At 39.3% G+C, this 26584-nt stretch overlaps 2 protein-coding genes across 4 annotated transcripts in view; one reads left to right on the top strand and one right to left on the bottom strand.

Moving 5' to 3' along the window:
* Window positions 1-26584, top strand: part of SDCCAG8 (SHH signaling and ciliogenesis regulator SDCCAG8) — a 254616-nt gene that overhangs the window by 175066 nt on the left and 52966 nt on the right. For all 3 annotated transcript variants that reach the window (XM_053604357.1, XM_053604356.1, XM_053604358.1), the window contains exon 16: window positions 3040-3171. In XM_053604357.1, the coding sequence (XP_053460332.1) occupies window positions 3040-3171 (132 nt within the window). The remainder of the gene's footprint in view (window positions 1-3039; window positions 3172-26584) is intronic.
* Window positions 19728-26584, bottom strand: part of AKT3 (AKT serine/threonine kinase 3) — a 404883-nt gene continuing 398026 nt past the window's right edge. The window contains exon 14 of the mRNA XM_053604360.1: window positions 19728-20595. Within this exon, the coding sequence (XP_053460335.1) occupies window positions 20315-20595 (281 nt within the window). The 3' untranslated portion in view covers window positions 19728-20314. The remainder of the gene's footprint in view (window positions 20596-26584) is intronic.

The following is a 26584-nucleotide window of genomic DNA, read 5'->3' as shown; positions in this document are numbered from 1 at the left end:
ACGCTATTACTAATGGAGTACTAAATTAAAAACTTACCTAACTACCTCTACTTTCTTGATATTATATGTAATTTTGAAGAAGAAACATAAGTCATTATCAATTTGTTTTAGACGATTTCAAATATGGGTAAATTTTTAGGATAAGCAAATGTAGATTGACTTGATCTGAGCTTGACATTGAGATAACCTATGCTGTCATGTCTAGCCTCGTAAGAAAGACCAGGATTAGAGCACTATTCCGAAGAATAAATTATGAGCTAAACCAGGGGTACCAAAAATATAAACACATTTTAAGAGATATTGTTGGAAATAAAATCAATCATTCCCAAAAGGTATACGAATTGCAGGTAAAATGGATGTACATAGCGTGTCTAGTACACCTGACCAGTATCAATACCTTCAAAAAGTAATATATAATCTAGCCTTTGACTTAGTTCCTAACATAAAGCCCCTAATTTCTTGGAATTCCCTGGGAGACAGGAGCATCTTTTGTTCTAATCCGGTGATTTTTTGGTGGGCTCCTGGATGGGGGCCGGTCACCAGAAAGACCAAGCTGTGATTAGAACGTTGTCATTTTCAGCTCCAACCCCATCCCCCAGAAAGAGGGAAGGGGCTTGGGATCCCATTAATAATGGAGCATACCCATGTGACAAGGCCTCCGTAAAAGTCCCTGAACTATAGGGTTGGGGGCTTCCAGGTTGGGGAACACATGGAAGTGCTGGGAGGGGCTGTGTCTGGAGAGGACGTGGAAGCTCCATGCTCCCTCCCCCGTACCCTTACCTATGCACCTCTTCTGTCTGTCTGTTTCATAGTTATATTATTTTATAATAAACCAATAATCTAGTAAGTTAAAAAAAAGAAAGAAAGAAAGAAAAGTAATACATAAATAACATCCCTTAAAATGTGTATGAATTTTTTTGGTACCCTCTGTACAGGTGTAAAAGCTAGAGGTAGTTCAAGGAAAACTTGCTTTGGGATGACACTTGAACCAAGACAAACAAAATGAGGAGTGAAGTGAATTAAAAGCCAGACATTGCTTCAAACATGGGAAGGGTTTTGTCCTTGGGAGGAACAATTTGGAAGGTGAAATTTCCCTTAGCAAATTTCCTTTTATGACGAGGAAGAAAAGTATGTTCTGCCTAATGAAAGATGCTTTTCTTTGTAGGGAATTAATTTTACGACTAGCATCTTAAACTTCAGGAAACACCCGTCAATAACCTAGAAGCTACTCATAGTCTGCAAAAGTTTTGAGCTTTTGATTGTAACTGATGAAGCGGGAAGGCATGAGGAAATGGGACCTATAGGCAACACTTTAGCTGCTTCCATCCAGCTCCCAGGCTGCTGATGGTCAAGATTGTACACAACAGCAGAAACTGGAAGATCCTTCTCCTGAGCAACAGCATGTCCATAGACAAATAGTGACAGATGTTTGAAGATGTCCCATCAGAAAAGATGGCCTGCCACTCAATCACCCCATGCTAAAGCCCACTAGTTCGCAGAAAATGATTGTACACACGTGAAAAAGTAATCATAATATACTGCTTTGATAGCAAGAACTAATATTTAAATCTTTACTTCATGTAAATACTGATATTAATTGAACCCCAAACTGAAATACTGGTGATTATGTTAAGCTGGAGATGAAAGACAGGGAATGAGGCATACAGGAGAGTTTATTCTTCATCTACAACAATCAGTCAGTAGAAAATTCTTAATTGATAGAACAAGAGAGAGAAAGAGAGCGTGGACATACTTAAAACTATGGAAGTAAATGTCAGAAGAAACAGCTTTGTACAAATTGAAAGTATTTGTCACTGTTTAGCTGGATTGGGGGTCAGGAGACAGGAGACTGCTGTTTTAGATTATTATACCTTTTAGAACTTACATAATTAAGGATTCTTCAGAAAAAACGTGTATCTGTTTATCTATCTATCTATCTAGGTCTAAATAGGCAGAGACAGATACAGAGATTTATTTTAAGGAATCAGCTCCTGTAATCATGAAGGCTTGGTATGTCCAAAATCTTGAGGGTAGTCTGGATTATAAGAGAAGAATTGCATCTTAAGTCCAAAGGCAGTCTGGAGGCAGAAACCCTTCTTAGGGAAGTCGATCTTTTTTCTATTAATGCCTTCAACTGATTAGATGAGGCCCACTTACACAGAGGATAATATACTTTACTCAAAGTCCACGGATGTATGTTAATCTCTTTTAAAAAATCACCTTCACAAAAACATCCAGAGTACTGTTTGGCCAAATATCTGGGCACTGTGGCCCACCCAAGTTGACATATAAAATTAACTATCACAGAACTATTTGATTTTAAACAGGTGCCATTAAATTGAAAGAAATTCTCTAATACAGAAATTAGGGCTAGGGTTATTTCTTTAAAACATGGTGACCAGCCTATAATAAATGCTCAGTAAGTACTTGTTAAATGAATGATAGTCTTTTTTAAAAGAGATGTGAGGCCAGGCACAGTGGCTTACACCTATAAGTCTAGCATTCTGGGAGGCCAAGAAGGTTGGATTGCTTAAGCTCAGGAGTTCAAAACCAGCCTGAGTAAGAGTGAGACCCCATCTCACTCTCTAAAAATAGAAAAACTAGCCAGGTCTGGTGGCTCCTGTAGTCCCTTTACTTGGGACACTGAGGCAAGAGGATGTCTTTGGCCCAAGGTTGCTGTGAGATATAAGGACGCCAGGGCACTCTAGTCTGGAGCAACAGAGTCAGACTGTCTCAAAAAAAAAGAGAGAGATAAAAAGAGATTTGATTCTTGTCATTTTTGTCTTGTTCCTTAGAAAAGCCATTTCTATTAAAGTTGTTACTCATTTATCTAATTCTTAAGTCTTTACAAAGCATATGTATCTCTAGATATTTTGTAAGGTCTGATATATTTTCTTTTACATAAAATAATTTTTGTTGTATGTGGTACTGTCACGTTCAAGTGTAGAGTTTAAGATAAGATTAAGGTTATACAACAAATACGTACTCTAGTGGTAAGAACCCGTAATATCTATCATTTCTACATTTTCCCCTTTCTAGATCTGAAATAGCTCAGCTCAGTCAAGAAAAAAGGTATACACATGACAAACTGGAAAAGCTACAGAGAAGGAATGAGGAACTGGAGCAGCAGTGCGTCCAACACGGGAGGTTACACGAGACAATGAAGCAAAGGTAATCGAGGTCTGACAATCACTTGATGTGCCCTCTACTGAATGTGTTTGGTTTATAAGGAGAAGGGGCTTTACTGGGAAATAAATAGAATTCGTGATCATGAGGCAACTCCGGGGACATAGCCAAGCCTAATATTTTTAGGTTGTTCTTATTAAATGCAGAGAGGATATCCCCTTTTGCTATTCTCTAAAGACACAGAATTAGAGTTAATTTAGAACAGTGGAGGAAAACCATCCCTCCCCCTTAATAATAAATTGACAATGTTATTATATGAAGGAATTTCAAAACTTATCTTGTAGAAATTAATTTTTTTGGTGCCTTTTAAAATATAAAACATGTGGGGCAGTGCGTGTGGCTCAAGGAGTAGGTTGCTGGTCCCATATGCCGGAGGTGGCGGGTTCAAACCCAGCCCCGGCCAAAAACCACAAAAAAAAAAAAAAATATATATATATATATATATATTTTTAATTTTTAATATATATATATAATATATATATATATATAAAACATGTAGTAGTCCTAAAGAGGTTAAATATCTATCAAAGGTTGCAGTGATAGTATTGCTATAGGCAGGCATCAATAAATAACAGTATAATACTATAAATGTATTTTCTCTTTCTTACGATTTTCTCAACCACATTTTTTACTCTAGCTCACTTTATTGTAAGAATGTAGTATGTAATACACATAACTAGTTAATAACTGTTTATGTCATCAGTAAGGCTTCTAGTTAACAGAAAGGTATTAGTAGTTAAGTTTTAGGGGAGTCAAAATGTATATGCCCATTTTTGACTACATGGAGGGGAGTCTGTGCCTCTAAGCCCCACATTGTTCAAGGGTCAACTGTACAATAATGATCAGTCGTAGGAAATAGACATATGCTTGTAGTGTAAGTGCATTCAATTAAGGGGATTTATCCTGATCAGGAGAAGCTTCATTGAGAACATGGAGCTTGAACCCATAAGCAATGGGCTTAGGGATGATTAGCCTTCTAGAGCAGGAATTGGCAAATTGTGCCCTGTTCCAAGTCCATTCTTTATCGCCCAGGAACATAGTCATGCTCATTTGACTGTGTCTGTTTTCTTGCCGCAACTTCAAAGTTGAACAGTTGAGTCAGAGACTGTGGCCTCTTGGGCTACACCACCTAATATGTTTACTGACTGATCCTCTCCTGAAAAAGTTTGCCAGCTTCTGTCCCTGAGAATGGAAAAGTGTAAAATTGATGGTCTTGAGGTACAAAAGCATGTTGTTTTTGAGGAAGAGAAAGTACTATGCGTTTCATGTAAAGATAAGGGAAATAGTGGTATGTGAGACTGGAGAGGGAGGTAGGGGCCAGACCAAAAGACAAAGTCTTTAAGTTTTTATTATGGACCTTTTATTTTACTCAGTTATTAATGAGATGAAATCGAAAGATTTTGTAAAAACAGAGGAGAGTAATGTGATCAGATCTGCATTTTAAAAATAGCATTCTAGGCCAGGTGCAGTGACTCATGCCTGTAATCCTAGTATTTAGGGAGGGCAAGACAGGAGGCTTGCTTGAGACCAGGAGTTTGAGACCAACCTGGGCAACACAGCAAGACCTTATCTCAAAAACATTTTTTTAAATTAGCTGGGTGTGGTGGCATGCACTTATGGTCCTAGCTACTCAAGTGTCGGAGCCAGGAGGATTGCTTGAGCCTAGGAATTGCAGGCTGCATTGCAGTGAGATATGATCAGGCTACTGTACTCCAATCTGGGCAACAGAGAGAGATCCTGTCTTACTAAAGAGGGGAACAGCGTTCTAACTCCAGAGTAGATAATGGATTGGAGCAGAGACATAGTGTTCCCCCAAGACTAACTAGGGAGTAGTCAAGCAGTGATGGTGTCTTGGACTGGAGTGGTAATAATGGTGATAGAAGAAACAGAGGGATGAAATACGAAGGGTGCTAAAAAAATGTATCCACATTGTGAGAAAAGAAAAAAACTATTAAAATTTTAATACTCAAGTCACGTTTTACTTCTGTAGTTACAAGAGGTGCTCAATGTGACTTGTATTCATCTTTTGATATCGATATTATTATTTTAACATAATATTTTCCTTTCTTAAAATGTGGATACTTTTTTTGGCACCCTCTGTATATAGGGAATATAATCAACAGGGTTTAATTGATTGGCAGTGTTCGGTTAGACGAGGGAAGCATGTTCGGGGGGACACCCATATTTCTGGCCTGAGTCATGGGTATCTCGTCATAGCGAGAAGTAGAGAACACTCCAAAGAAGCAGGTTTTGGTTGAGTGGACCTGGAACCAAATGTTTGGTTCCATTTGGCGTGGAACCAAATGTTAAGTTTTTGCCATGTTGAATTTAACGTTCAAATGGGTATGTTGAATAAGCAGGTGGATAGAATGGGCTAAGCTCAGGAGACAGAAATATCCACTGTCCTGTAGAGGATATTTGAAACCTTAGGGGTAAATGAGGACTTTTAGAGAAAAAAAAATGAAGATGCCTGAAGAAAAAAACGGAATAAGAAGGAAGGAGGGCTTACTGAATGCTAAAATACACCAACGCTGTTAGAGGTAAAGTGGAGGTGGGCCAAGGAGGTTGAGGCAAAGCAATCTGAAACATTAGGGGGAACTGGTGGAGCATGTCGTCACGTATGCTGAAGGCTGGAAGTGCCTCAGGAGCGGACAGGAGAACAACCAGATGCTGCTGCAGGATGAAGGAAGACTGGAAAGTGCCCACTGGACCTAGTGACACGGACACTGTTGGTTATGTTAACAGAAAGAATTTTAGTTAAAGTGTGGGTGCAGAAACCAAATTAGAGTGGATTGAAAAATTAGTGTCTGTTGAAAATCTGAATTAGCAAATTTAATCCAACCATTTTTTCAGAAGGTTTGGCTGCAAGGGAAAGACAGAAGCAAGACGGGCAGTGGTGGTGGAAAATGCGTTGGGAAGGGCGTATCAGAGCAGGGAATAAGTACTGATTCACACATTTCCCCCTAGAAAGTAGAGCTCAGTGTATACAAAGAGCCCCGGGGTTGGTGGAGCCCCAGAGGTGCTGTGCTCTCATCTGCTCGTGGACTATCCACATATGTGACTAACTGCCAGTAATCCTGGGTGTTTTGTCATTTGTACAGTGACAGAGATTTACTTTCCTTTTGTATAGCAATATTTTATTTAAATTACATATGCATATAAACCATTGTCTAAGTACATGAAGCTTTTGATGGAAATATAACCCACTAGAAATGAGTTTAAACTTAATAATTCTCCTGTTAAGTAGCCTCAGGAGGATCTTTACGAAATCTAAAAATTCAGTTTTTCTGATAGAAATTTTATTCTTCAAAAGCCAGTGTTAAAAGTAGGAAATGTAATACTAGTTTTTATCTAATTTGACATTTTAATTTTGGGGAATTAAGACTATGTACTTTCTTCACAGAGGTACTTGAAAATAAAAGTCTTATCTATTTTTTTTGAGACAGAGTCTCACTTTGTCACCCTCTGTAGAGTGTTGTGATGTCACAGCTCACAGCAACCTCTAACTCTTGGGCTTAAGTGATCCTCTTGCCTCAGCCTTCCAAGAAGCTGGGACTACAGGTGCCTGCCACAACGCCCGGCTAGTTTTAGAGACAAGGTCTCGCTTTGGGTCAGGCTGGTCTCAAACTTGGTAAGCTCAAGCGATCCACGCATCTTGGCCTCCCAGAGTGCTAGGATTACAGGCGTGAGCCACTGCTCCCAGCTGTTAACCCTTCTTTCATCATTTAAAAACTAAAAGATGAAACTATAAAAGTAAAGGTTCAGTTCTACATTCAAAAAACAAAATATCAGAAATATCATGAAACTGTTTTTATTTGGTTTTGACTCTAAAACATGAATTTAATTTTAAATCCACATTTTAGTGTACATTTTGGTGCTAAAACTTAATGACTTTGTATGCCTTTTTCTTACGTAATTAATTCATTAAAGATTTGATTAATGTAAATGAATACACAGGAAAATTACTTTAAAATAAGTTTCATATTATAGCAGTGGTTCTCAACCTTCCTAATGCCACAATATATTTTCTTTGTTAAAAAGGGGTCACGACCCACAGATTGAGAACCGCTGTATTATAGTCTTTAAATTTATACTCATTTTAAATAAAACATTCCTACTTAAAATTTGTCTCTTTATCATATCATATAATAATAATGAAATGATTTAATAATTTCCGAAGGGAGTTTAGGTACCTGTATTTCTGTGGAAGGGGTTTAAAAGTCAAAAGGAATTTGGAGATGCTGAGGTAGACCAAAGGGCATTGTTATAAGTTTCCTGAGAAGAGAAGTGGGTTAGGTCACCCAGCATGGAGAGGAGAATGATCTTGGACTCGGGAAGGTCACCTCCTACATTGCAACAGCTATGGGAGAAAAGGGGACATATCTGATAAATGCATATTTACGGTGCTGGGAAGGTGAGCTGAGGCCAGGTTCAGTTTTTCCGTGTGTTGTTTATTTGACATCTATTTTGTACTGGTCACTGGAGGAGGCCTAGTGATACAAGGATGTAAGAGATCAACTCTGACTCATTGCTGTTGTAGTCTCTCTGTTTGAGCTAGTCCAAGTATTGTGAGCCTGCAGTGCCGAGCAGCCAGGACTCCCCCTGCTATCACCTGGGAGGTCACTCTGGGCTGCCCCGGGCTTCCAGAAATCCCAGAGGCAAAGAGGAAGGATGTTGTGGGGGACCAAGCTCCCTTGGCTAGGAAGAAATCGATTGCCCGTAAGGGTTTTTATGATCATCTGTTCTCTCTGTTGTTTATTGTCGATATTAGATTTGGGGAGTATGGTCAAAAAACTTCCACGTCCCTGAAGGAATTTCTTGAGTTGGCCAATATGATCAAAGTGTATACCCAAGTTCCCTGAGTAGTGGTGGCCAGAAGACTGACCCAAAATTATAGATCTTTTCATCAGTTCTTATGGGCAGTTTCAAAACCTATTAAGTAAAAGTTTTAAAGGTACTGAAATTTGGTTTTTATAAGCTGGAACAACTTAGAATGCCAATGCAATATTCTACTGACTTCCTATGTATGGTTTAGTACAAGCTCTGATAGCTTGACGTCTAGCAATTCGGGGGAAGGACATTCAGTCATTACTAGGTTATCAGTGTTGGACTGAGATCATCTTGGTTTTTAAATGCTGCCATTCTTGCTTTTAATTCTATAATACTGTTGTTAATTTAGCTTCATCATAATAATTTAGTTGACGTTAGATTGTTTTGTTAGTGCCCTCAGGGCAGTGTTGCCTACTGGCGTCAGCAGTGTGTGGTTTCCCAATAGCTGCATTTCAAGTCCAGAGTAAATTATAATTCAGAAGTGAATCATCCATCTTGCTTTTGCTGAAGGAGATATATATGGTAATCCCTGCCTCCCACTCCCTACCACCACCAGTTTGTTGCAGAGAGGCGCTCCTTTGGATATGCTGCTGTAAATCTGTTTTTAAGTAACTGACAACGTACTATTAAAAGCAAATTAACAAAATTGCTGTGTTCTTTTAGATTCGTATGCGATTTTATAATATGAAATTATATTCTTTCTATGAAGAAGATTGTGATTTATATGTTGCTAGAAAAGAAGCTTATTACAGCTTGTTTATTTTGAAATTTTCCTCTGTTGTATCAGTAGTATTTGTTTCAGTGAACCATGGAAATGTGTGGATTAGGTTGGCTGTCACACCTGACCTGATGGTGAACAATCTGAGGGTATTAGGTAAGGAAAAGAGAAAACTGTGAAAACCAGGAACAACTTAGAAAAGTTTATTGTTTTTCAAATTGTGCTAAGATTGTCAGTCAATTGGGACTGACAAGCAATCTCTTTAAAGTTCTATGCACTACTGATAAAGTGCTAAGAGGACTAGAAGCCATATTTTATTATAATTTTTAGAAAGACCTGAAATTAGACTGATGCCCTCCCAATAAAACAGGAGGTTTGCCACCCTGTGGGAGTTAGAATTTTGATCTGGGAATGGATAGTAAGTTATTTACAGCAGCCTATGTGGTTACCTTAGATGGAACAAGGTGGGTGATATAATAGCTGAACACCTGGAAGAATATTAAATGGGAAAGGGGCCCAACAAAAAGACAGGAAAATGCCAAAAATATATTTACATAATTTACACTTTTGCCTAAGATAGGCCCAATACCCAAGGTGAAAAAAAATATACCCTTTCACTTATTCATCAAATATTTAGAGTACTTCTTATATGCCAGGATGTGCTTGGGATACAACACAGCACAAGTAGACATTTCTGCCCCTATGGAACTTATCTTCTCTGAATTATCTTCAGGTTCCAATCTTCGGTTTATAAGACCTAACACCCAGAGTAGAGAGAGACACCCTAGGTTCTCCTCGGTTCACTACTTTCTAACACATGCTCATGAGCAAATTTCTTTTTTTTTTTAATTGTTGGGGATTCATTTAGGGTACAAGAAACCAGGTTACACTGATTGCATTTGTTAGGTAAAGTCCCTCTTACAGTCGTGTCTTGACCCCAAAAAGTGTGGCACACACCAAGGCCCTACCCCTCTCCCTCCTTCCCTCTCTCTGCTCTTCCTTTTCCCCACCCCTCCCTCCTTCTTTCTCTCTCTCATGAGCAAATTTCTTAATTTTAAACTTCATCTTCCTTAAACTGTACAATGCTACCTCGTAGAGTTGTGAAAATTGCCTAAAATAATCCACAAAAAGTCTTTAGAACAGTGCCTGGTACAGAGTTAGTACTCAACAAATGTTTCCTGCTGCTGTTCATTCACTGTTCTTCATTCAACATATCGACTCTGGCTCTGTTCTGGATTCTGGGGAGGCAGCAGGAGCATCTGAGGCCTACATGCTAGATGCTTGTTAATATTTACAGGATGGGGCAAATTGACTCTTGTAAGTTAATCTGTGAACCAAAATGCCATAGAATAACCCTATTTGTAAGGGAAGGTGCCTTTTGAATTTTCTCCAACTTATTTATGGGACAACATTTTAGACCATATCTGGGGATATGCCTCTGATGTCTCGTGTGTGTGTGTGTCCTCTGTTCAGTGCCGAAAGTTTTTAGGATGAGCCCCAAATAAAATTTCAAGAGGGATAATGTATTTACCTAGTTTTTTAAAAAAAATTATATTTTGGCATAATGAGGAATGAGGAGCACTCTCTTTTTTAAAGACTTTATTTTTTTAAAGAAGTTTTAGGTTCACAGCAAAATTGAGAGGAAGGTACAGAGATTTCTCATCTACCCTTATCGGTCCCCCATGCAGAGCCTTTGCCATTATTAACACCTCCCACAGGACTGGTACAATTGTTAGAAATGACAAACCACGTTGGTACATCATTATCACCCAAAGTACATAGTTTACGTTAGGATCCAACCTTGATTTTGTACAGTCTGTGTGTGTGGATACATATATGATGACATATATCCACCATTATTGTATCATACGGAGTATTTTCCCCCTCCTAAAAATTCCCTGTGCTCTGGGGCGGCGCCTGTGGCTCAATTGGTAAGGCGCCGGTCCCATATACCGAGGGGGGAAGATTCAAACCCGGCCCCCGCCGGACTGCAACCAAAAAATAGCTGGGCGTCGTGGCAGGCGCCTGTAGTCCCAGCTACTCGGGAGGCTGAGGCAAGAGAATCGCTTAAGCCCAGGAGTTGGAGGTTGCTGTGAGCTGTGATGCCACGGCACTCTCCCGAGGGCCATAAAGTGCAACTCTGTCTCTACAAAAAAAAAAAAAAAAAAAAATTCCCTGTGCTCTGCCTGTTCATCCCTCCCCATCCCCCAGTCCCTGACAACCACTGATCTTTCTACTGTCTTCATAGACACTTTGAAAATGCCATATAGTTGGAATCATACAGTAATATCCTTCTCAGATTGGTTTTTTTTACTTAATAATATGCATTTAAGTTTCTTCCATGTCTTTTCATGGCTTGATCGCTCGTTTCTCTTCGATGCTGAATAATATTCCACTGAAGTGCCACAGTTTATTTATCTGTTCACTTACTTAAGAACATCTCGTTTGTTTCCAAGTTTTAGTAGTTTTGGATAAAGCTTCTGTGTGCAAGGTTTACTGTATATATTCATTTTCAGCTTTTTTGTGTTCTTAACAAAGAGCGTGATGGCTAGATGATATGTTAAGAGAATGTTTGGTTTTCTAAGAAATCACTGCACTGCCATCCAAAGTCGCTATTGGTTTTTCATTCCCACCTGAGGGTGCTGTTGCTTTCCCTCCCTGTCAACTCGTGGTATTGCCAGCATCCTGCACTGTGGCCATTCTTATAGGCATGGACTGGTATTTCATTACTGCTTCAATTTGCATTTCCCTGATGACATATGTTGTGGAACATCTTTTTTTAATGCTGATTTACCATGTGTACATCTTATTTGGTGAGGTATCTGTTGAGTTCTTTGCCCATTTTTTTTTAATAGAGTTTTGTTTTCTTTCTGTTGTTCTAAGAGTTCTTTGTATAATAGATAACATCCTTTATCAGAGGTGTCCTTTGCACATATTTTCACCCAGTCTATGGTTTATCTTCTCATTCTCTTGACATCGTCTTTTTCAGAACAGAATTTTTAAATTTTTAATGAAATCCAGTTTATCAGTTATTTCTTTCATGGTTCGTGCCTTTGTTGTCGTATGTAAAAAGTTATTGCCTTACCCATGGTCTTCTAGATTTTCTCCTATTTTATCTTCTGTGAATTTTGTAGCTTTGGGATTTACATTTAGGTCTAGGATCCATTTTGAGTTAGTTTTTGTGAAGGGTTTAAGGTCTGTGTCTAGATTCATTTTTTGCATGTGGATGTCCATTTGTTCCAGCACCATTTGTTGAAAAGACTATCTTTGCTCCACTGTATTACCTTTGCTCTTTGTCAAAGATCAGTTGACTACATTTACATGGAAAGAGCACTCTTTCTTAATTCCCAATTGTAATTTCATCTCATAATCTTTTCCTTTAGAAACAAACAAAAAAGCTAACAGAGTTTAACTTCCATTCAGGAGCAGGAAAATATGATATGTAAAAATTAAAAAGAAAAACTCTAAGAACATAGGGTACTAGGAAATAACTAACAGCTATTTGTAGGCAAACGTTCTAAACAATCATCTATCAAGAGCCAGATTAATATTTTTATAATATTTATTATTTTCACTTTTTCTACAATTAAATCTGAGTAATAACACTATTCAATTAATAATAATTGCGAAACATATGTTTGACATGTACAAAGAACCACAAGGGGCTTTGGGCATTGAATATCTATGTTTAGAAAGGTCGTCTTCTTTTCTTTTTTTTTGCAGTTTTTGGCCAGGGCTGGGTTTGAACCCGCCATCTCTGATATATGGGGCTGGCGCCCTACTCCTTTGAGCCACAGGCACCGCCCTAGAAAGGTCTTTTGCTAAAAAGACAGAACACATAAATTTCTGTTCTTATATTTAAAGGGAAAAAGTGTATTCCTATGCTGAAGTTTTTCTTCCATCTATTCAGTGAAAACCTTTTCAGTCAGTTCACTCTTTAAAGCCACATTTCTCTCTTTGGTTTATATTTAGGTAGATTTAATTATCTTAATCTTTAAATTTTAACTTAGCACTTTTAAGTTAAATAAGGTTTATTTTTCATTTCTATAATCGTGTTTGTTGCTTTGCCTTAGACTCATCATAATTTTAAACACTGACTATTAAATGTGAACAGCTAAACTAGGTTGCCTGGCTTGTGCTCTATTTTGCATCTTCTAGCTTATTCCTATGTTTATTAACATGTCTTAAGCCCTGGGCGCAAAAAGGAAAGAAAGCCATAATAAGACATCTACCCTTAAGACACTTTTAATTCTGTTGGGAAGGTACATGGCAGTCACACAGGTAATAATATACTATATAAAGAGTAAACCTAGGATGCTCTGGGTTTTCTCTTCAGCATGTATCAGCATCTATCACATAAGCATCTTACCAAAGTTTTCAAGTACAGGGTACAATTCTTTAGAGAAATAATACCTACTCAAATCCTGAAAAGAAATATGAATACTCTTAATAGGGGAAAAAAATACATGTTTGAAGGTCTAGCGGTCAAGGGGAACATTATCTCTTTAAGAACTGATGCTACGACCTTGAAATATAAAGGAAAATAGACAATAGATGAGGCAGAGGCAGTAATCAGGAGTTTGAACTCTATTCGCTTTCCCTCTGTTGTTCTTCTGGGACTCCAATTGTGCTTTGGTTGGACCATTTGGTGTTAACCTGCAGCTCTTAGAAGCGTTGTTCTATTCTCTTCCTCACTTCTCCCAGCTTTTTCCCTCTTCTTAATATTTCATTTTGGATAATTTCTATAAGCCAATCTTCAAATTTAATTTTTCCTTCATGTGCCAGGTCCTATTAAAGTAATTTTTTATTTCTGATTTTTGTTTTCTAGTACTTCCATTTGACTCTCAGTTTGAGTGATGTTAGCCATGGGTATGGAATTTCCTGCTGCTTACTTAAGAGTCAGATGCTGTGGTGTGCTAGAGCTGATTTTTTTTTTTTTATTATTATTGTTTGGGATTCATTGAGGGCATAAAGAATTAGGTTACGCTGTTTGCATTTGTTAGATAAAGTCCCTCTTACAATTGTGTCCTGCCCCCAAGAGGTGTGCCATATACCCTGACCCCACATTCCCCTACCTCCTCCCCTCTCACCACTTGCTTATTCCCCTCCCATCTCTTGTATAAGCTGATTATTAATTAAGTTTTTAGAAACATGTAAGCCATTTGACATGACATTGATGGTTTAAAATTGGCCAAGGCAGAAGTATGTTCATCACAGAACTTGTCAGACACTATGAATCAGGACTTCTTTTCCCCTTAGACTTGGTGTTTAAACATTTACTATCATACCCTGATGGATTTTGCTTTTGCTTTCATCTCTCTCTCTCAGTAAAAGTTTACCTTTTCCCATGACAGAGGCAAGAGGTTTCCACCCATCTCCCAGGGGAACACAGCAGTTGCTTCTCACCTTGTCCTAGAGGCAGTGAACCTTTCCCTAAGGTTTCTGCTCCTCCTCCAGAAGCTTGGGGCTCTTACTTCATGTGAAAGTCTAGTAAGTAGGCAGAGTTTTGGGCTTGTGCCCAGCCTTGGGTAGGGAAGCTGATCTCAGTTTTCTTCCCCTGCCCCTAATCTTTCTTGTAAGCATCCAGTTTAAAGGAAGCCCATAGAAAAGTGTTCAAGAATGAATGAAGACTTCTCACGTCCTCTTGTGTCTGGGGCTTCCAGACTGGCACATTAGCCCATATTCAAAAAATCCATTAAAATTTGGCTACCTTCCTCTTACCTACTAAGTGGCCATTTCTCTTTTTCTTGCCCTGCCAAAGATAAAACAGTTCAAGTGTTCTATCTCTCTTCAGAGAGGCACATGAATTTTTAAAATTTAGTTTACCTGGTTGTCCTCAACTTCAACTGCAATTGGCTTGAGAAAAATTATGATTTTGGAGATTATATGGCTTTTTCCCCTTGTTAGGAGGAACTCTCAGAAGTTAGAACTGAGTCTCTTGTCATGTAAAAGTGCTTAGGATGTATCCCATGAAGGGAGCCTTTGAAGGGTTTTAAACAGGGAAGAGACATTTCTGGGATGTTAGCTTTTCTAACCCCATGATGCTTCTCTCATCCTCGGTGTGAGTGAGTGGGTCCCTGATAGCTTTTGGGCGTATCATGTCCCAACTTTTAACATTGTCATTTGTTTTCATCTCTTAGTTTACTGACTTTTTCACCATTTTGCTTGTATTATCAGACTACTTACTTTCTTATGACTTATTTCTCTGGTTTGTATCTTTCTGTATCTGTTTTAAGTTATATTAATTAACCAAGTGGGTGATTTCAAAGAAGATGTTGTGAATCCTTCATTCCCATTGTTTTAGAACCCCAGAAAGTGTTAAATACTAATGTTTATTTTGGCTGCCATCCTGGGGCAGCAAGAGTGAGGGGAAGGAAGGCAAGGCCTGGAAGAATGGGAAACAATGTGAGATAATGTGTTACCACAGTCCTCCCTGCTTCTTGCTAAGTCATGGCAACATAGCCACACATGTTTCTGGACAGGCTGTATGAGTAATTGTGCCTCTAAATAGCTCACTGGAGGGAGAAAAGGAGAGGGAATTTATCTGCCCAGCTTCTCCTCATCTCATGAGTCCTAGATCTTCCTTATGGAAGATAACCCTGGCTCTTCAGCTTACATTAACCTGTTGTTTTAGTAGGCGCTTCAGAAGCCAAATCTTAAATTCTAGGGTTGGCATGTCATTGAACTCCGGGTGGCAGGAGGAGCCTAAGACTTGAAGTATGCACAGTGAGCCTCAGGTGGCAGAACCAGGAAGGCCACTGTGGAACCAGAGAGCTCAACGGCACTAGCAAAGAATCAAAGACCCAGCTGAGAGCATGGCACTGAGTGACTCTGACACACCTGTCATGGATAACAGCACGCAGTGTCATCCCCGAGGCCAGCCCTTCATCGTATGCCTCCCGAACCTCTCTACTCTTCACCGCTCTTTCCTTCCAGAGATGTTGGTCGCCCTTCATTTCTTCTGAGCATTTCTGCACATGTGTCTTTGGTAAATGTTGTCCCATATTATTTTCTTTGTACTCTCCTGGAATCTCTACCTGGGCTTTTTCTCAGCTCCAAGCCTGGGTGCTGCACTCCACGCCTGAGACTTCCCATTTTTATAAAGCTGCCTGACTCCCCGCCAACCAGAGACAGCTTTTCCATTTCTTCTAAGACCTCAGAGAAATTAGTGTTTGTTTCTATTTTTTCAGATTATTCTTCTTTCTCTATTTATAAGCTTTTGCAGGCAGGCATCACATCTTTTGTGGAAATATAGCAAGTTATTGTATGAAAAGAACTTTAGATAGGTAACAAAACCTCAGAGGTAGTACAACAACCATGTCACCTGCTAACCATATGATCTTGGGCAGGCAAAATAAGTCAGCCTCAATTTCCTGATGCATACAATGGAGATTAAGTACCATGCAGAATAGTTGTGAGGATCAAATCATATTTCGTGTGTAAAAAATTCTATATTTATGTAACAAGGGTTACAGCACAATCTTATTATGATCAGCTGTCTAAAGGCCATGCTATAGCACCCACCTGAGTTTCTCCAGCTAGCCAGCATCTGTGTCAGCCTTGAGCTCCAGATCCCCAGAGTCCTAGTATACAAAGCTCCCCCACAGATTGTGCCATTCCAACTCTTAGAGATCTCAGGTTATAACAAGACTAAATGAGCTCTTAAAAAGACTTAGTCCTTGCGGGCGGCGCCTGTGGCTTAGTCGGTAAGGCGCCGGCCCCATATACCGAGGGTGGCGGGTTCAAACCCGGCCCCGGCCAAACTGCAACCAAAAAATAGCCGGGCATTGTGGCGGGCGCCTGTAGTCCCAGCTACTCGGGAGGCTGAGGCAGGAGGATCACTTAAGCCCAGGAGTTGGAGGTTGCTGTGAGCTGTTTGATGCCAAGGCACTCTACTGAGGGTCATAAAGTAGTGAGACTCTGTCTCTACAAAAAAAAAAAAAAAAAAGACTTAGTCCTTGCTAATGGAGCATATGGTGTGTGGTAGTTGAGAATAAGCAGTTTCTGGAGCCGTTCTGCCTGGGTTCTAATCCCAGCCCCACCACTAAATCTGTTGCTGACCTTGAACAAGTAACTACCCCTCTCAATGAGTCAGCCTCTTTATCTATACAAGGAGGAAAAGAATAACCCTCACTTCGTATTATGAAAGGTTATTATGAAGCTTAAAACAAGCTTAGAGTCTGCCTAGCACATGGAAAACAATATGTGTTTTTATTAAATAAAATAAGTTTGGGGGTTTTATTTTACAATTCAAACTTAATAGAATATCGTTATTAAATAAGAAATAAACTAAAGGAAAAGAAAAACGCAACATGGCAGGATTTCCCTTAAAAAAAAAATGAACTGAATTGATAAGATTGCAAAATCCTCACTTTTCTTTCCAGAAGTGCTCAGTTTAGGGTGATTTTTGTGGAGTTCTGAGGTAGACCTTTTTCTTTTTTTTTTTGTAGAGACAGAGTCTCACTTTATGGCCCTCTGCAGAGTGCCGTAGCGTCACACGGCTCACAGCAACCTCCAACTCCTGGGCTTAAGCGATTCTCTTGCCTCAGCCTCCCGAGCAGCTGGGACTACAGGCGCCCGCCACAACGCCCAGCTGTTTTTTGGTTGCAGTTCAGCCGGGGCCGGGTTTGAACCCGCCACCCTTGGTATACGGGGCCGGCGCCTTACCGACTGAGCCACAGGCGCCGCCCGAGGCAGACCTTTTTCACTGGACTCAGGAAGGGCAGTTCGATTTGCCTGTCGGAGAGCCATGGGTCAGTTCTGGGAAGAATTCCCAGAATTCCAGGCAGTGGCTGGAAGGCACTGGCACGGGTTGGAGCTGTGTGTGCGGCCCTGTCAGCAGCAGTGCACCACTGCCCACTTGGGCCCTTTGAAGTCACACAGAGGGTGGAAATCTAGACTCAACTGAATAGAATGAATTAACTCCTTTGTGGGTTACCGTGGTTTTTTGACATTTCTGTGGTAATTTTGAACAAAGTAACTTCTGAGATGATTACATGAGGAGAGCAATGCCTTTATTGCTTTGTAAAAGTGTTTTCCTCTGTGTAGTTGAATGCATATATTTAGGGGGGAAAGGCAATTTCACGGATTGTTTTGGCCATGTATAACATGCAGTCTGCTGGTAACGGAAGTTTAACAGGTTATAGAGAATAATTGGTTTTGTGATAGTATCTGATGATGCATGATATTTTCTAGGCTTTTGTTTTCTAGAAATTAATTGGTTTAAAAATAGCCATTATCCATGAAATAATTATTTTGTATACAAACATGGGCAGAACCATTTTCTCATCATCCATGGAAAACACACAGCAGTTTGAAGTGCAGGTATTTAAAGGCATTTTGTATAAACATGGAAAAACAGCATTAGAGTGGCTTTTGAGTCACTCTTTTCCACTAAATGTAAATTTTACTGTTTATATGCTAGACAAATGTCATTAAGGGAAAATAGACATCCATCTAGGTGACGTATTGCTGACTGTGGCTGCCTCTGCAAATGTGGGGACAGGGGTTGGATGGGTATGAAGATGCCAAACGTGCTGTTCACACTGAATTGTTCCCTAACCAGCCAGAGCCACTTGACTGCCGTGTCTTCATCTCCTTTGTCCAACACGTGTACTCTCCTCACTCTTACATTACGTTCCTTCTCTCTTGATTCTCTTGCTTTGGCTGTTCATTTCTAGAATACCCTCTTCATTTCTATTATGAAATCTGCGGTCAGATTTCCGACTCGTATACAGTGAAATCATGTGTCTTGGGAATAGCATTTTAGGAAAATTCACACCGTTTGGCTTCAGTCATTATCTAAAATATGAGACTTACTAATTATGAAACATGGAACTTAAACATCTAGTTGCCAGGAACCTGTGGGTTCTTTGAAATATATTTATAGATAGATGGATACAGATACAGATATGCATGTAGACTTAACTAACCTAACACTGAGTTTGTTTCATATAAGCCGGATCAGTACCCAGGTGGGAATCAGTCACAACTGTCACTGGTCATCATTTATGCCCCTTGCTAGACTTTCTGAACATTTTTATAGAAAAAAGCGCTTTATAGTCCATTTGATTCTTTAGCATCATAAAAATTCATTCAGGAAAGTTTGATGAATAACAGAAGAAATCTTTATTCACTGGCCCAAATTTTAATTTCTACTCTGTATACATTATCTGTATGTATGTCTAGGTTAATATCCTCAGCTTTCCGTGGCAAAAAGAGGCTATTTCAAGACTGAAATTATTAAAAATTTATTTTTTAATTTCTGAAATATCTTAGATTGATAGCAGTTTATATAAATTCATAATGGTTAATAGCTGAGGTATACATTTGGCTGCATAGTAAATAGATCATCACATTACCTCCAGGGGTGATTTTTGCATCTATATAAACAGTCTTTCTTGAGACTGAGGGATTGTGAAAAATATCTCAGTAGAAGGCTGGCAATTTGGGGCAGATGTATATCTATACCTCCGGCATCACTGATTGTAATTTAACTATAAAAATGTTGTGACCATCTGGGTAGCAAAATGGCTAAAGTCTGCTCTTGCCTGTGATTGTAAGTGTGGAGGAGATTTGTTCGACTTCATAGGTAGTGGATTTATAAAGGGAGGTGTGGCAGGCAGCAGGGCTGTGTCTGTGGCCAGCTTCCTGGGGTGCCTGCCCAAAGACGCTGACGTGTAGTGCCCAGAGCGTCTTAGTGCTTGCCTGACAAGTGCCACTGGTTTCATGTCAGTTCAACCTTCAGGGTAAAGCTCTAATTTTTATAGACAATCTAATCTGTAGAAAGAAAGAACATTTTTTTGTTTTTAGAAAGAACATTTTTTAAAAGTGTAGCCACAAAAGTCCTTTCTACTAATGTGTAGATCTTACTAATTTTTCAGAGAGAAACTAAATTACAGCCTCACAGGCACAGAATCTTCTGACATTGAAAGTTAAAACTGATCTCTTTTTTTTTTTTTTTTTTTAACTGATCTCTTCACGGAGAAAGCTTACTAACCTTTCAGATCATTTTAGAATCAATTCTTGAGACCACATCTTCTTCCTGATTTATATAAATGTTTGGCTGTGTACCTCCAGTTAGAGCTATTAGAGTTTTTGCTGATTTGCTTGGCATATCTCCAGCAAAATAGTCCATTAAAATTCAAATCCTTCCCCAATAATTGAGACAATCAATTTACATTAAACAAGGCACAGATATAATTTTATGTACAATTTAAATTCTATAGAAAATAATCAGTGTGCAATAAAGAGGGACACTTATTTTGATGCAAAGGGGTGTTTTTATAGTCTGCATTAAACAGATCTTTCATATTTTCAAAATAGTTCCCTCATTATCTTTGGTGTAGAAGAGCTCTATTGTGTTTTATTTTGATGTAGAAACAAGTGTGTTTCCCTGGCTGCATGTTTGATAAGCAATGTGACTTTCTCCCAGTGGCATTTAAATCGAAAGCACTGGGATAGAATAAGGTAGGTACTTACTTGCTATTCAACATGGAATGATTCCTATAAAAGGGCAAACAAAGAGGATGCATGTCGAGTTCATTGCCTTTGTGCCAGCAGTAATGAAATGGGCATCATTCATTCATCTTTACCCTTTTTGACATAGACCAGGTACCTATTTTTCTGCCAGGGATTGTGTGTTGGGTCCCAGGAAAATCGCTCAAAGGGATTTGGGAAGGATGCATCAGCTGGGGGTGAAGTTGCCATGGTGTGTGCCTTTGTGCTGAAGAGTTCCTGGGAAGGCTTCAAACCCCCAGTGAGTTGCCTCACAAGGCAGCCAGACTCCATGAACGTGCCTGAGTTCTCCACAATTCTCATCTGTAAGCTCTTCGTGAGACTCACATTGTCGGTCAGGAAATCTAGAACATTGGAGAAATATTATTAGGAAGACTATAGTAAAAATAATGACAAGATAGAAAACAAATCCTGTCAGAGCCCAAGAATATATTTGGCTTCCTCTTGCTGTGTCTGTCTGTTTCCATAACGGTCCAGAATAGAAACCGGATGTTTAAAATCTCTCTCCCTTTCACATGCTCACTCCCTCCTGTCTTCCTTCCTCTTCAGTATTAGTAGACTTACTATTTTTATTATTTTTTATTTATATTCCTAGTTTTCAATATTTGCCATTTGTGTGGATAACACATTAATATTTAATGAAATATTTTCAGACTCTTGGAACTCTTGGAATAGCTGAATCATAAAAGAAACCTTGAAATTGATGTAGACTCCATGGGAGCACATAAACTGAACATTACACTTGAGTTATTTTTCCTACTGACAAATGGCAAGCGGTTATTTTAAAAAATGATATGCACTTAGATTTAAATCTCTTATCTTTGAATGTAATCCTCGTTTGTATAATTTTTGTGGCACAGAAGTAATTCTGACACTATTTTAATTAATAATTAAAATGAAAGAAGTATCAAAATAATACATTAAGCACTATGCTTCAATAACTCCTTTTTATCTAGAGACACATCTTAAAACAAGGTGCATTTCTGGTTTAGCAATTCAGGTATAACTTAAACTAAGTCTTGGGTTTTATTTCTGTGGCAGAGCTAAAGATTTTAAAGAAGGTAGTTTTTGTTTCTTTGACTATTTTATTTCCTCAATAATTGTTTTTAGTTTATATTTATTAAATTTAAATCAATACTGGAAATTATTGAATTGTATATTGCATGCTATTCCCAGAACTACAGCTTTGTAGTTGGAACTGTAAATTAATAAAAATAGTTTTTTACAAAAGTATTTCTTTTATAGAAACATGGATATTTAAGGTATAACGTCTTCTAGATCTTTCTCATTCTCAAATTATAAGAATACCAATTTTTTATTAACTTAAATCCCTTTTATCAGAAAGTTATAAGTGATGTATATGCTGGGCTTAGACATTTTCTCTGTGTGTGGATCACCTGATTTGGATCTTTTGGTTTCACTAAACCAGCTTCCTAAGTGTCTCTTAGGAAGCAGCCTTCTTGCACAACTTGCTATTTTTAATGACCCTCTCCCTACCAAGTCTTTTACATTTATTTCAGGCACACCTAATTTGACATACAGTGAGAGGAGGCAAGGATTCAGCTTTGTTGAATCTTTCTAAATCATTCCACTTTCTTTTCATGGAATCAGCAACTGTTTTTTGTTTTTTTTTTTTTAATCGTACTTCCGAGTTCACTACACATTAAATTACATTTATTTAAGCAGCATAAACAGGCTTGGGAAGAAACACAGCTACTTTGGGAAGTATGATACAACTGGTAGGAGCTGCCCATTTGTGCTGGAGAGCAGCAGTCACTGGCCCCAGGGTTGAGTGTGCTGTGAACATCATTCAATGTTTGACAGAAAGGCAAGGAAAGTGTTGGTTCAGTAGCTGATCAGGGTAAGTGGCGGTCCATTCAGAGAGCTTCTGCTGTACTTTGGAAGGAACTCCCAGAGTCAGACAAGTGCAGATATACAACATAACTGGTTTTATAAGAAGAATTTGCATTACAGTCTCCATCTTTACTTTGGTATCAGAAAGAGGCCGACCTGGGGGCAGAAGAAAGAGAACTTCATCTGTTCCTCTTCCACTTTCACCGTCTCTGAGTTAAGAATGCCAGCCTCACCCATCCAGAAACGGCCAGGGAAGCATTCTTTTTTTTTCTTCTGATTTGATAACTTTATTTTTTTAACCTAATTTTTATTAAATCATAACAGTATACATTTATGGGGTACAATGTGATGATTTGAAATTCAATGTGGAATGCTTAAATCAAACTAACATAACCATCACCTCACTTACTTATTTTTTGTGGTAAGACATTTATAACATACTCTTAGTTGTTTTGAAATGTACCCTTGCATTGTGCACATTAGGTGAGATCCACCAAATACCCTCCCTCCACTCGCCCCCTCCCCATCCTCTCCCATGTCCCTCCTTCTTGCTGGACTATATTTGCATTTTGTCATTCATATGAATGTGTAAGTGATTATATATTGGTTTCATAATAGTATTGAGTACATGCACCAGAATGTTTATTGCAGCGCAATTCAAAACAGCCGAGTCATGGAAGCAGCCCAAATGGCCATCAACCCATGAGTGGATTAATAGATTATAATATATGTACACCATGGAATGATGTACATAAAAAAGATGGAGATTTTACATCTTTCATGTTTACCTGGATGGAGCTGGAACATATTTTTCTTAGTAAAGTATCTCGGTGAAGCATTCTTCTTAGGTGACCTGCTACCAGCTATGGTTGCTTAGGGCTATAGCCATGCTTTTTCAGATGGGGAACTGAACTTACTCTTCGAATAAACTCATGGAAGGATTACTTTCTTAAGAGGTTGTTCTGCTAGCTCAGCACCTGTGGCTCAAGTGGCTAGGGCGCCAGCCACATACACCTGAGCCAGTGGGTTCGAATCCAGCCCAGGCCCGCCAAACAACAATGACGGCTGCAACCAAAACATAGCCGGGCATTGTGGCGGGCATCTGTAATCCCAGCTACTTGGGAGGTGGAGGCAGGAGAACTGCTTGAGCCCAGGAGTTGGAGGCTGCCATGAGTTGTGATGCCACAGCACTCTAGCCAGGGCAACAGCTTGAGGCTCTGTCTCCAAAAAAAAAAAAAAAAAGAGGTCGTTCTGCTAAAAATGCAAATAGCTTCAAAACGGGTTTAGATAAATTCTTGGATTAAGTACCCATGCTTGGTTCTTTTTTCTTTCTATTTTTTGAGACAGTCTCACTTTGTCACCGTTTGTAGAATGCTGTGGTGTCATTGCTCACAGCAACCTCAAACTCTTGGTTTCAAGTGATTGCTTTGCTTCAGTCTCCTGAGTAGCTGGGACTACAGGTGCCCACTGAAATGCCTGGCTATTTATTTATTTATTTATTTATTTTTAGAGGCAAGGTCTCGTTCCTGCTCTGGCTGGTTTTAAACTCATGAGCTCAAGCAATCCACCTGCCTCAGCCTCCCAGAGGGCTGGTATTATAGGCGTGAGCCACTGCGTCTGGCCTCCATCCTTAATTCTTAAAGGGTAATTTTTTTGGTAGAGTGCCATGGTGTCACAGCTCACGGCAACCTCAAACTCTTGGGCTTAAGCCATTCTCTTACCTTAGCATCCCAAGTCGTTGGGACTACAGGTGCCCACCACAACACCCGGCTATTTCTTTGTTGCAGCTGTCATTGTTTAGCAGGCCCAGCCTGGGCTCAAACCTGCCAGCCTCAGTGTATGTGGCTGGTAACCACTGTGCCACGGGCGCCAAGCCTTAAAGGGTATCATGAATGCATTAAATCTCATTCCTAAATAATCAATGACCAAATCAAAAGATAATGAACAACTATACTCTCTCTAACTTGGGTGAATATAATCCTTCCACTTTTTCTTTTCTTGGGGGGAGGGGAAAATCTGAACATCCATTAGATTTTTCTTTCTTAATTAAGTCTTAGTATTTATCAAGATGATGATTACAGCACACAGCTGCTTCACCAAAAAAAAAAAAAAAAAAAAACAGCTGTGCAACTGCCTTTTCTCTCCTTTGCTATACTTGCTGTGGCCCAAAGGGGTGAGCAACATTTTCCAGAGGTGTTTTGTGGACAATCAGTACTTTCAAGATGGTCTTTGAGGAAAGCATTGCATGCTTGCATGATTTTTTTTAGTTTAGGGGCATATTGCATAAAGTATCCACGTTTTAAAGTGTAAAATTGTAATTAGCATATTAAAAGCTTTGATAAGTCTTAGAGAGCATGTGGCATAAAGGGCAACAGAGTGCCCTGTGAGGCTCTCGGTGGAGAAATGTCACCGTACTAAGTGTGCAGCTACCGTTCTGGGGCGGTCCCGAAAGAAGCTGGCTAGTTCCTGCCTGACTTTGTGACCATCCTTCATCCTTCTATCCCAATCCTGGTTTTAATTTTCACTTCATTTCCTGTATACAGTAGCGTGTGGCACGATTACCAAGTCCCTGCTTTCTAACTCATGGGCTGGAAGAGGTGCTCCTGGCTGGAGCCACTTCATACACCTGCACTGCCAGACAGTGCAGTGGGAGGCTCTTGTCCACACGTGAAGCTTGAGATGTGATTAATCCTCCAGGCTACTGGGACTGTATCAAGAAATAGATTTAATTAGAAATAGGTCCTGATTGTAATAAGCAAGAAGGGTAAATATCTTTATTTTTTTTCCTCATAGTTTGTGGGCTCTCAAAAGGCATTTTTCTGTTGGTACTATATTCTTCCTTCTTTTAGGTACTCTAGAATCATTTCTGAATAGAAATAGAAGTTTGGTATTTCATTTATTAACTTGTTCTTTCGCTGTTTATACAAACACCTGCGTTCCAACAATAGCCACAGGGACCTGTTGGATTGCAGGATCCATGAGACTGGCCCTGTCTCTGAGCAGTCACAGTCCAGGTGCTCCTGCCTGTGCTGCACAGCCTGGATGCCTCTCCTTCACTCCTCGGAAACTCTCATTTCTCAGGCCCCTGCCCAGTGTCGTCTCCAGGGCAGCCTTCCTTAGCTCGACTTTCTACGTTACTCAACACTCTGTTCAAACAACAGTTGATCAAACATACGGGACATTGTGATTTTTCTAGGAATGTCTGACACGTTAGACAATGAATTCCTTAGGAAAATGAACCATACCCTAGTGATCTTTACATCTCTTTCATGTAGCCCAGTGCCTGACACCGAAAAGGCACTTACTAATGAATTTAGGCTTTTTAAAATCTTCTTTTTTAACAACTATTATTACATTTTTGTGGGCATTTTTAATCTCCAAAAATTGTGGAAGAGTAAAAATGAGACAAGAGAACTTGCTGTGCATATACAACATTTCAAAAGTGTTTTATAGTCTCTCCTTTATGCCCTCACATTTGGAAAACCTACTCAATATATGTGTGTCTAATTACTGTCATTAAGTAATATAAATCTAAAGTTTTATTGTATAATGATGTGCGTCCAGTGGGCACTCTATAAATATTAATCACAGTCATTAAATATGCTTTGATCTCATTAAAGCTAGAATGGCTCCCTCACTGTATTTAGGCCATTTAACAACTCATCGTGTCATTACTTGGTCCTTATTCTTCAGGGTTTGTAGGTCATGTTTAATAGAGACACTTGCTAAGGTTGTTAACAGTTACATAAATGACTTTGACTTTACAAATTTTACAACAGCCATTTAAAATGAGTCATATATTTTCCAAGCTTTCGTTTTCTCAGTGGCCTGATATATTAAAGAACAATTGTTAAATTGCAAAAATTGTGACAGTTTTTGTTTTTAATCAGCTAAATTTGGCCTTTTACATAATGCCAGATTCCTGTATCTTAGAGGAAGGAGATAATGTAGGATTGAGGCTGGGAAACACTTTTCTTCTTTCACACAGCTAGGCAGAGCAGCCTGGGAATATTTCCTTGGAAAGAGATGATCATTTCTTGTTCAAACCAGATATACTTAATTTCTGTATGTCTACCACTTTAAAATAATTCTCTTTATGACCAACGTCTGGAAGAGCTCCAGCTTTCCCTCCCGGTCCTTAACACATAGTGTTAGTGTTATATTTCATATTTCTCGTTTTGAATTACGCCGCTGTGTTCACCAGCAGGGTTATCTCTGCTCATCCTGACTGGATCCTGAACTCCCTTTGGCTCTTTGCACAGAGCAGGGAGCCTCAGCAACTGCAAAGGAGGCAGCACAGGTAGCCCCTTGTCCTTTTTCATGTAGTCCACACTTTCCCCTTGGGATTCTAAATCTCCCACCTCCATAAATGCCTCCATAAAAATGTGTGTGGACCTGATTGCCAAATATCTCCCATGAGAAGTACTCTTTCTGAGGGGGATTTTTGAGGTTGGGTAAGGGCAAGGTTAACAAAAACTG

Source organism: Nycticebus coucang, chromosome 10 (genome assembly GCF_027406575.1).
Source record: "Nycticebus coucang isolate mNycCou1 chromosome 10, mNycCou1.pri, whole genome shotgun sequence".
NCBI lineage: Eukaryota > Metazoa > Chordata > Mammalia > Primates > Lorisidae > Nycticebus > Nycticebus coucang.
Note: the sequence above shows the minus strand (reverse complement) of the source record. Positions and strands in the feature narration are given on the sequence as shown.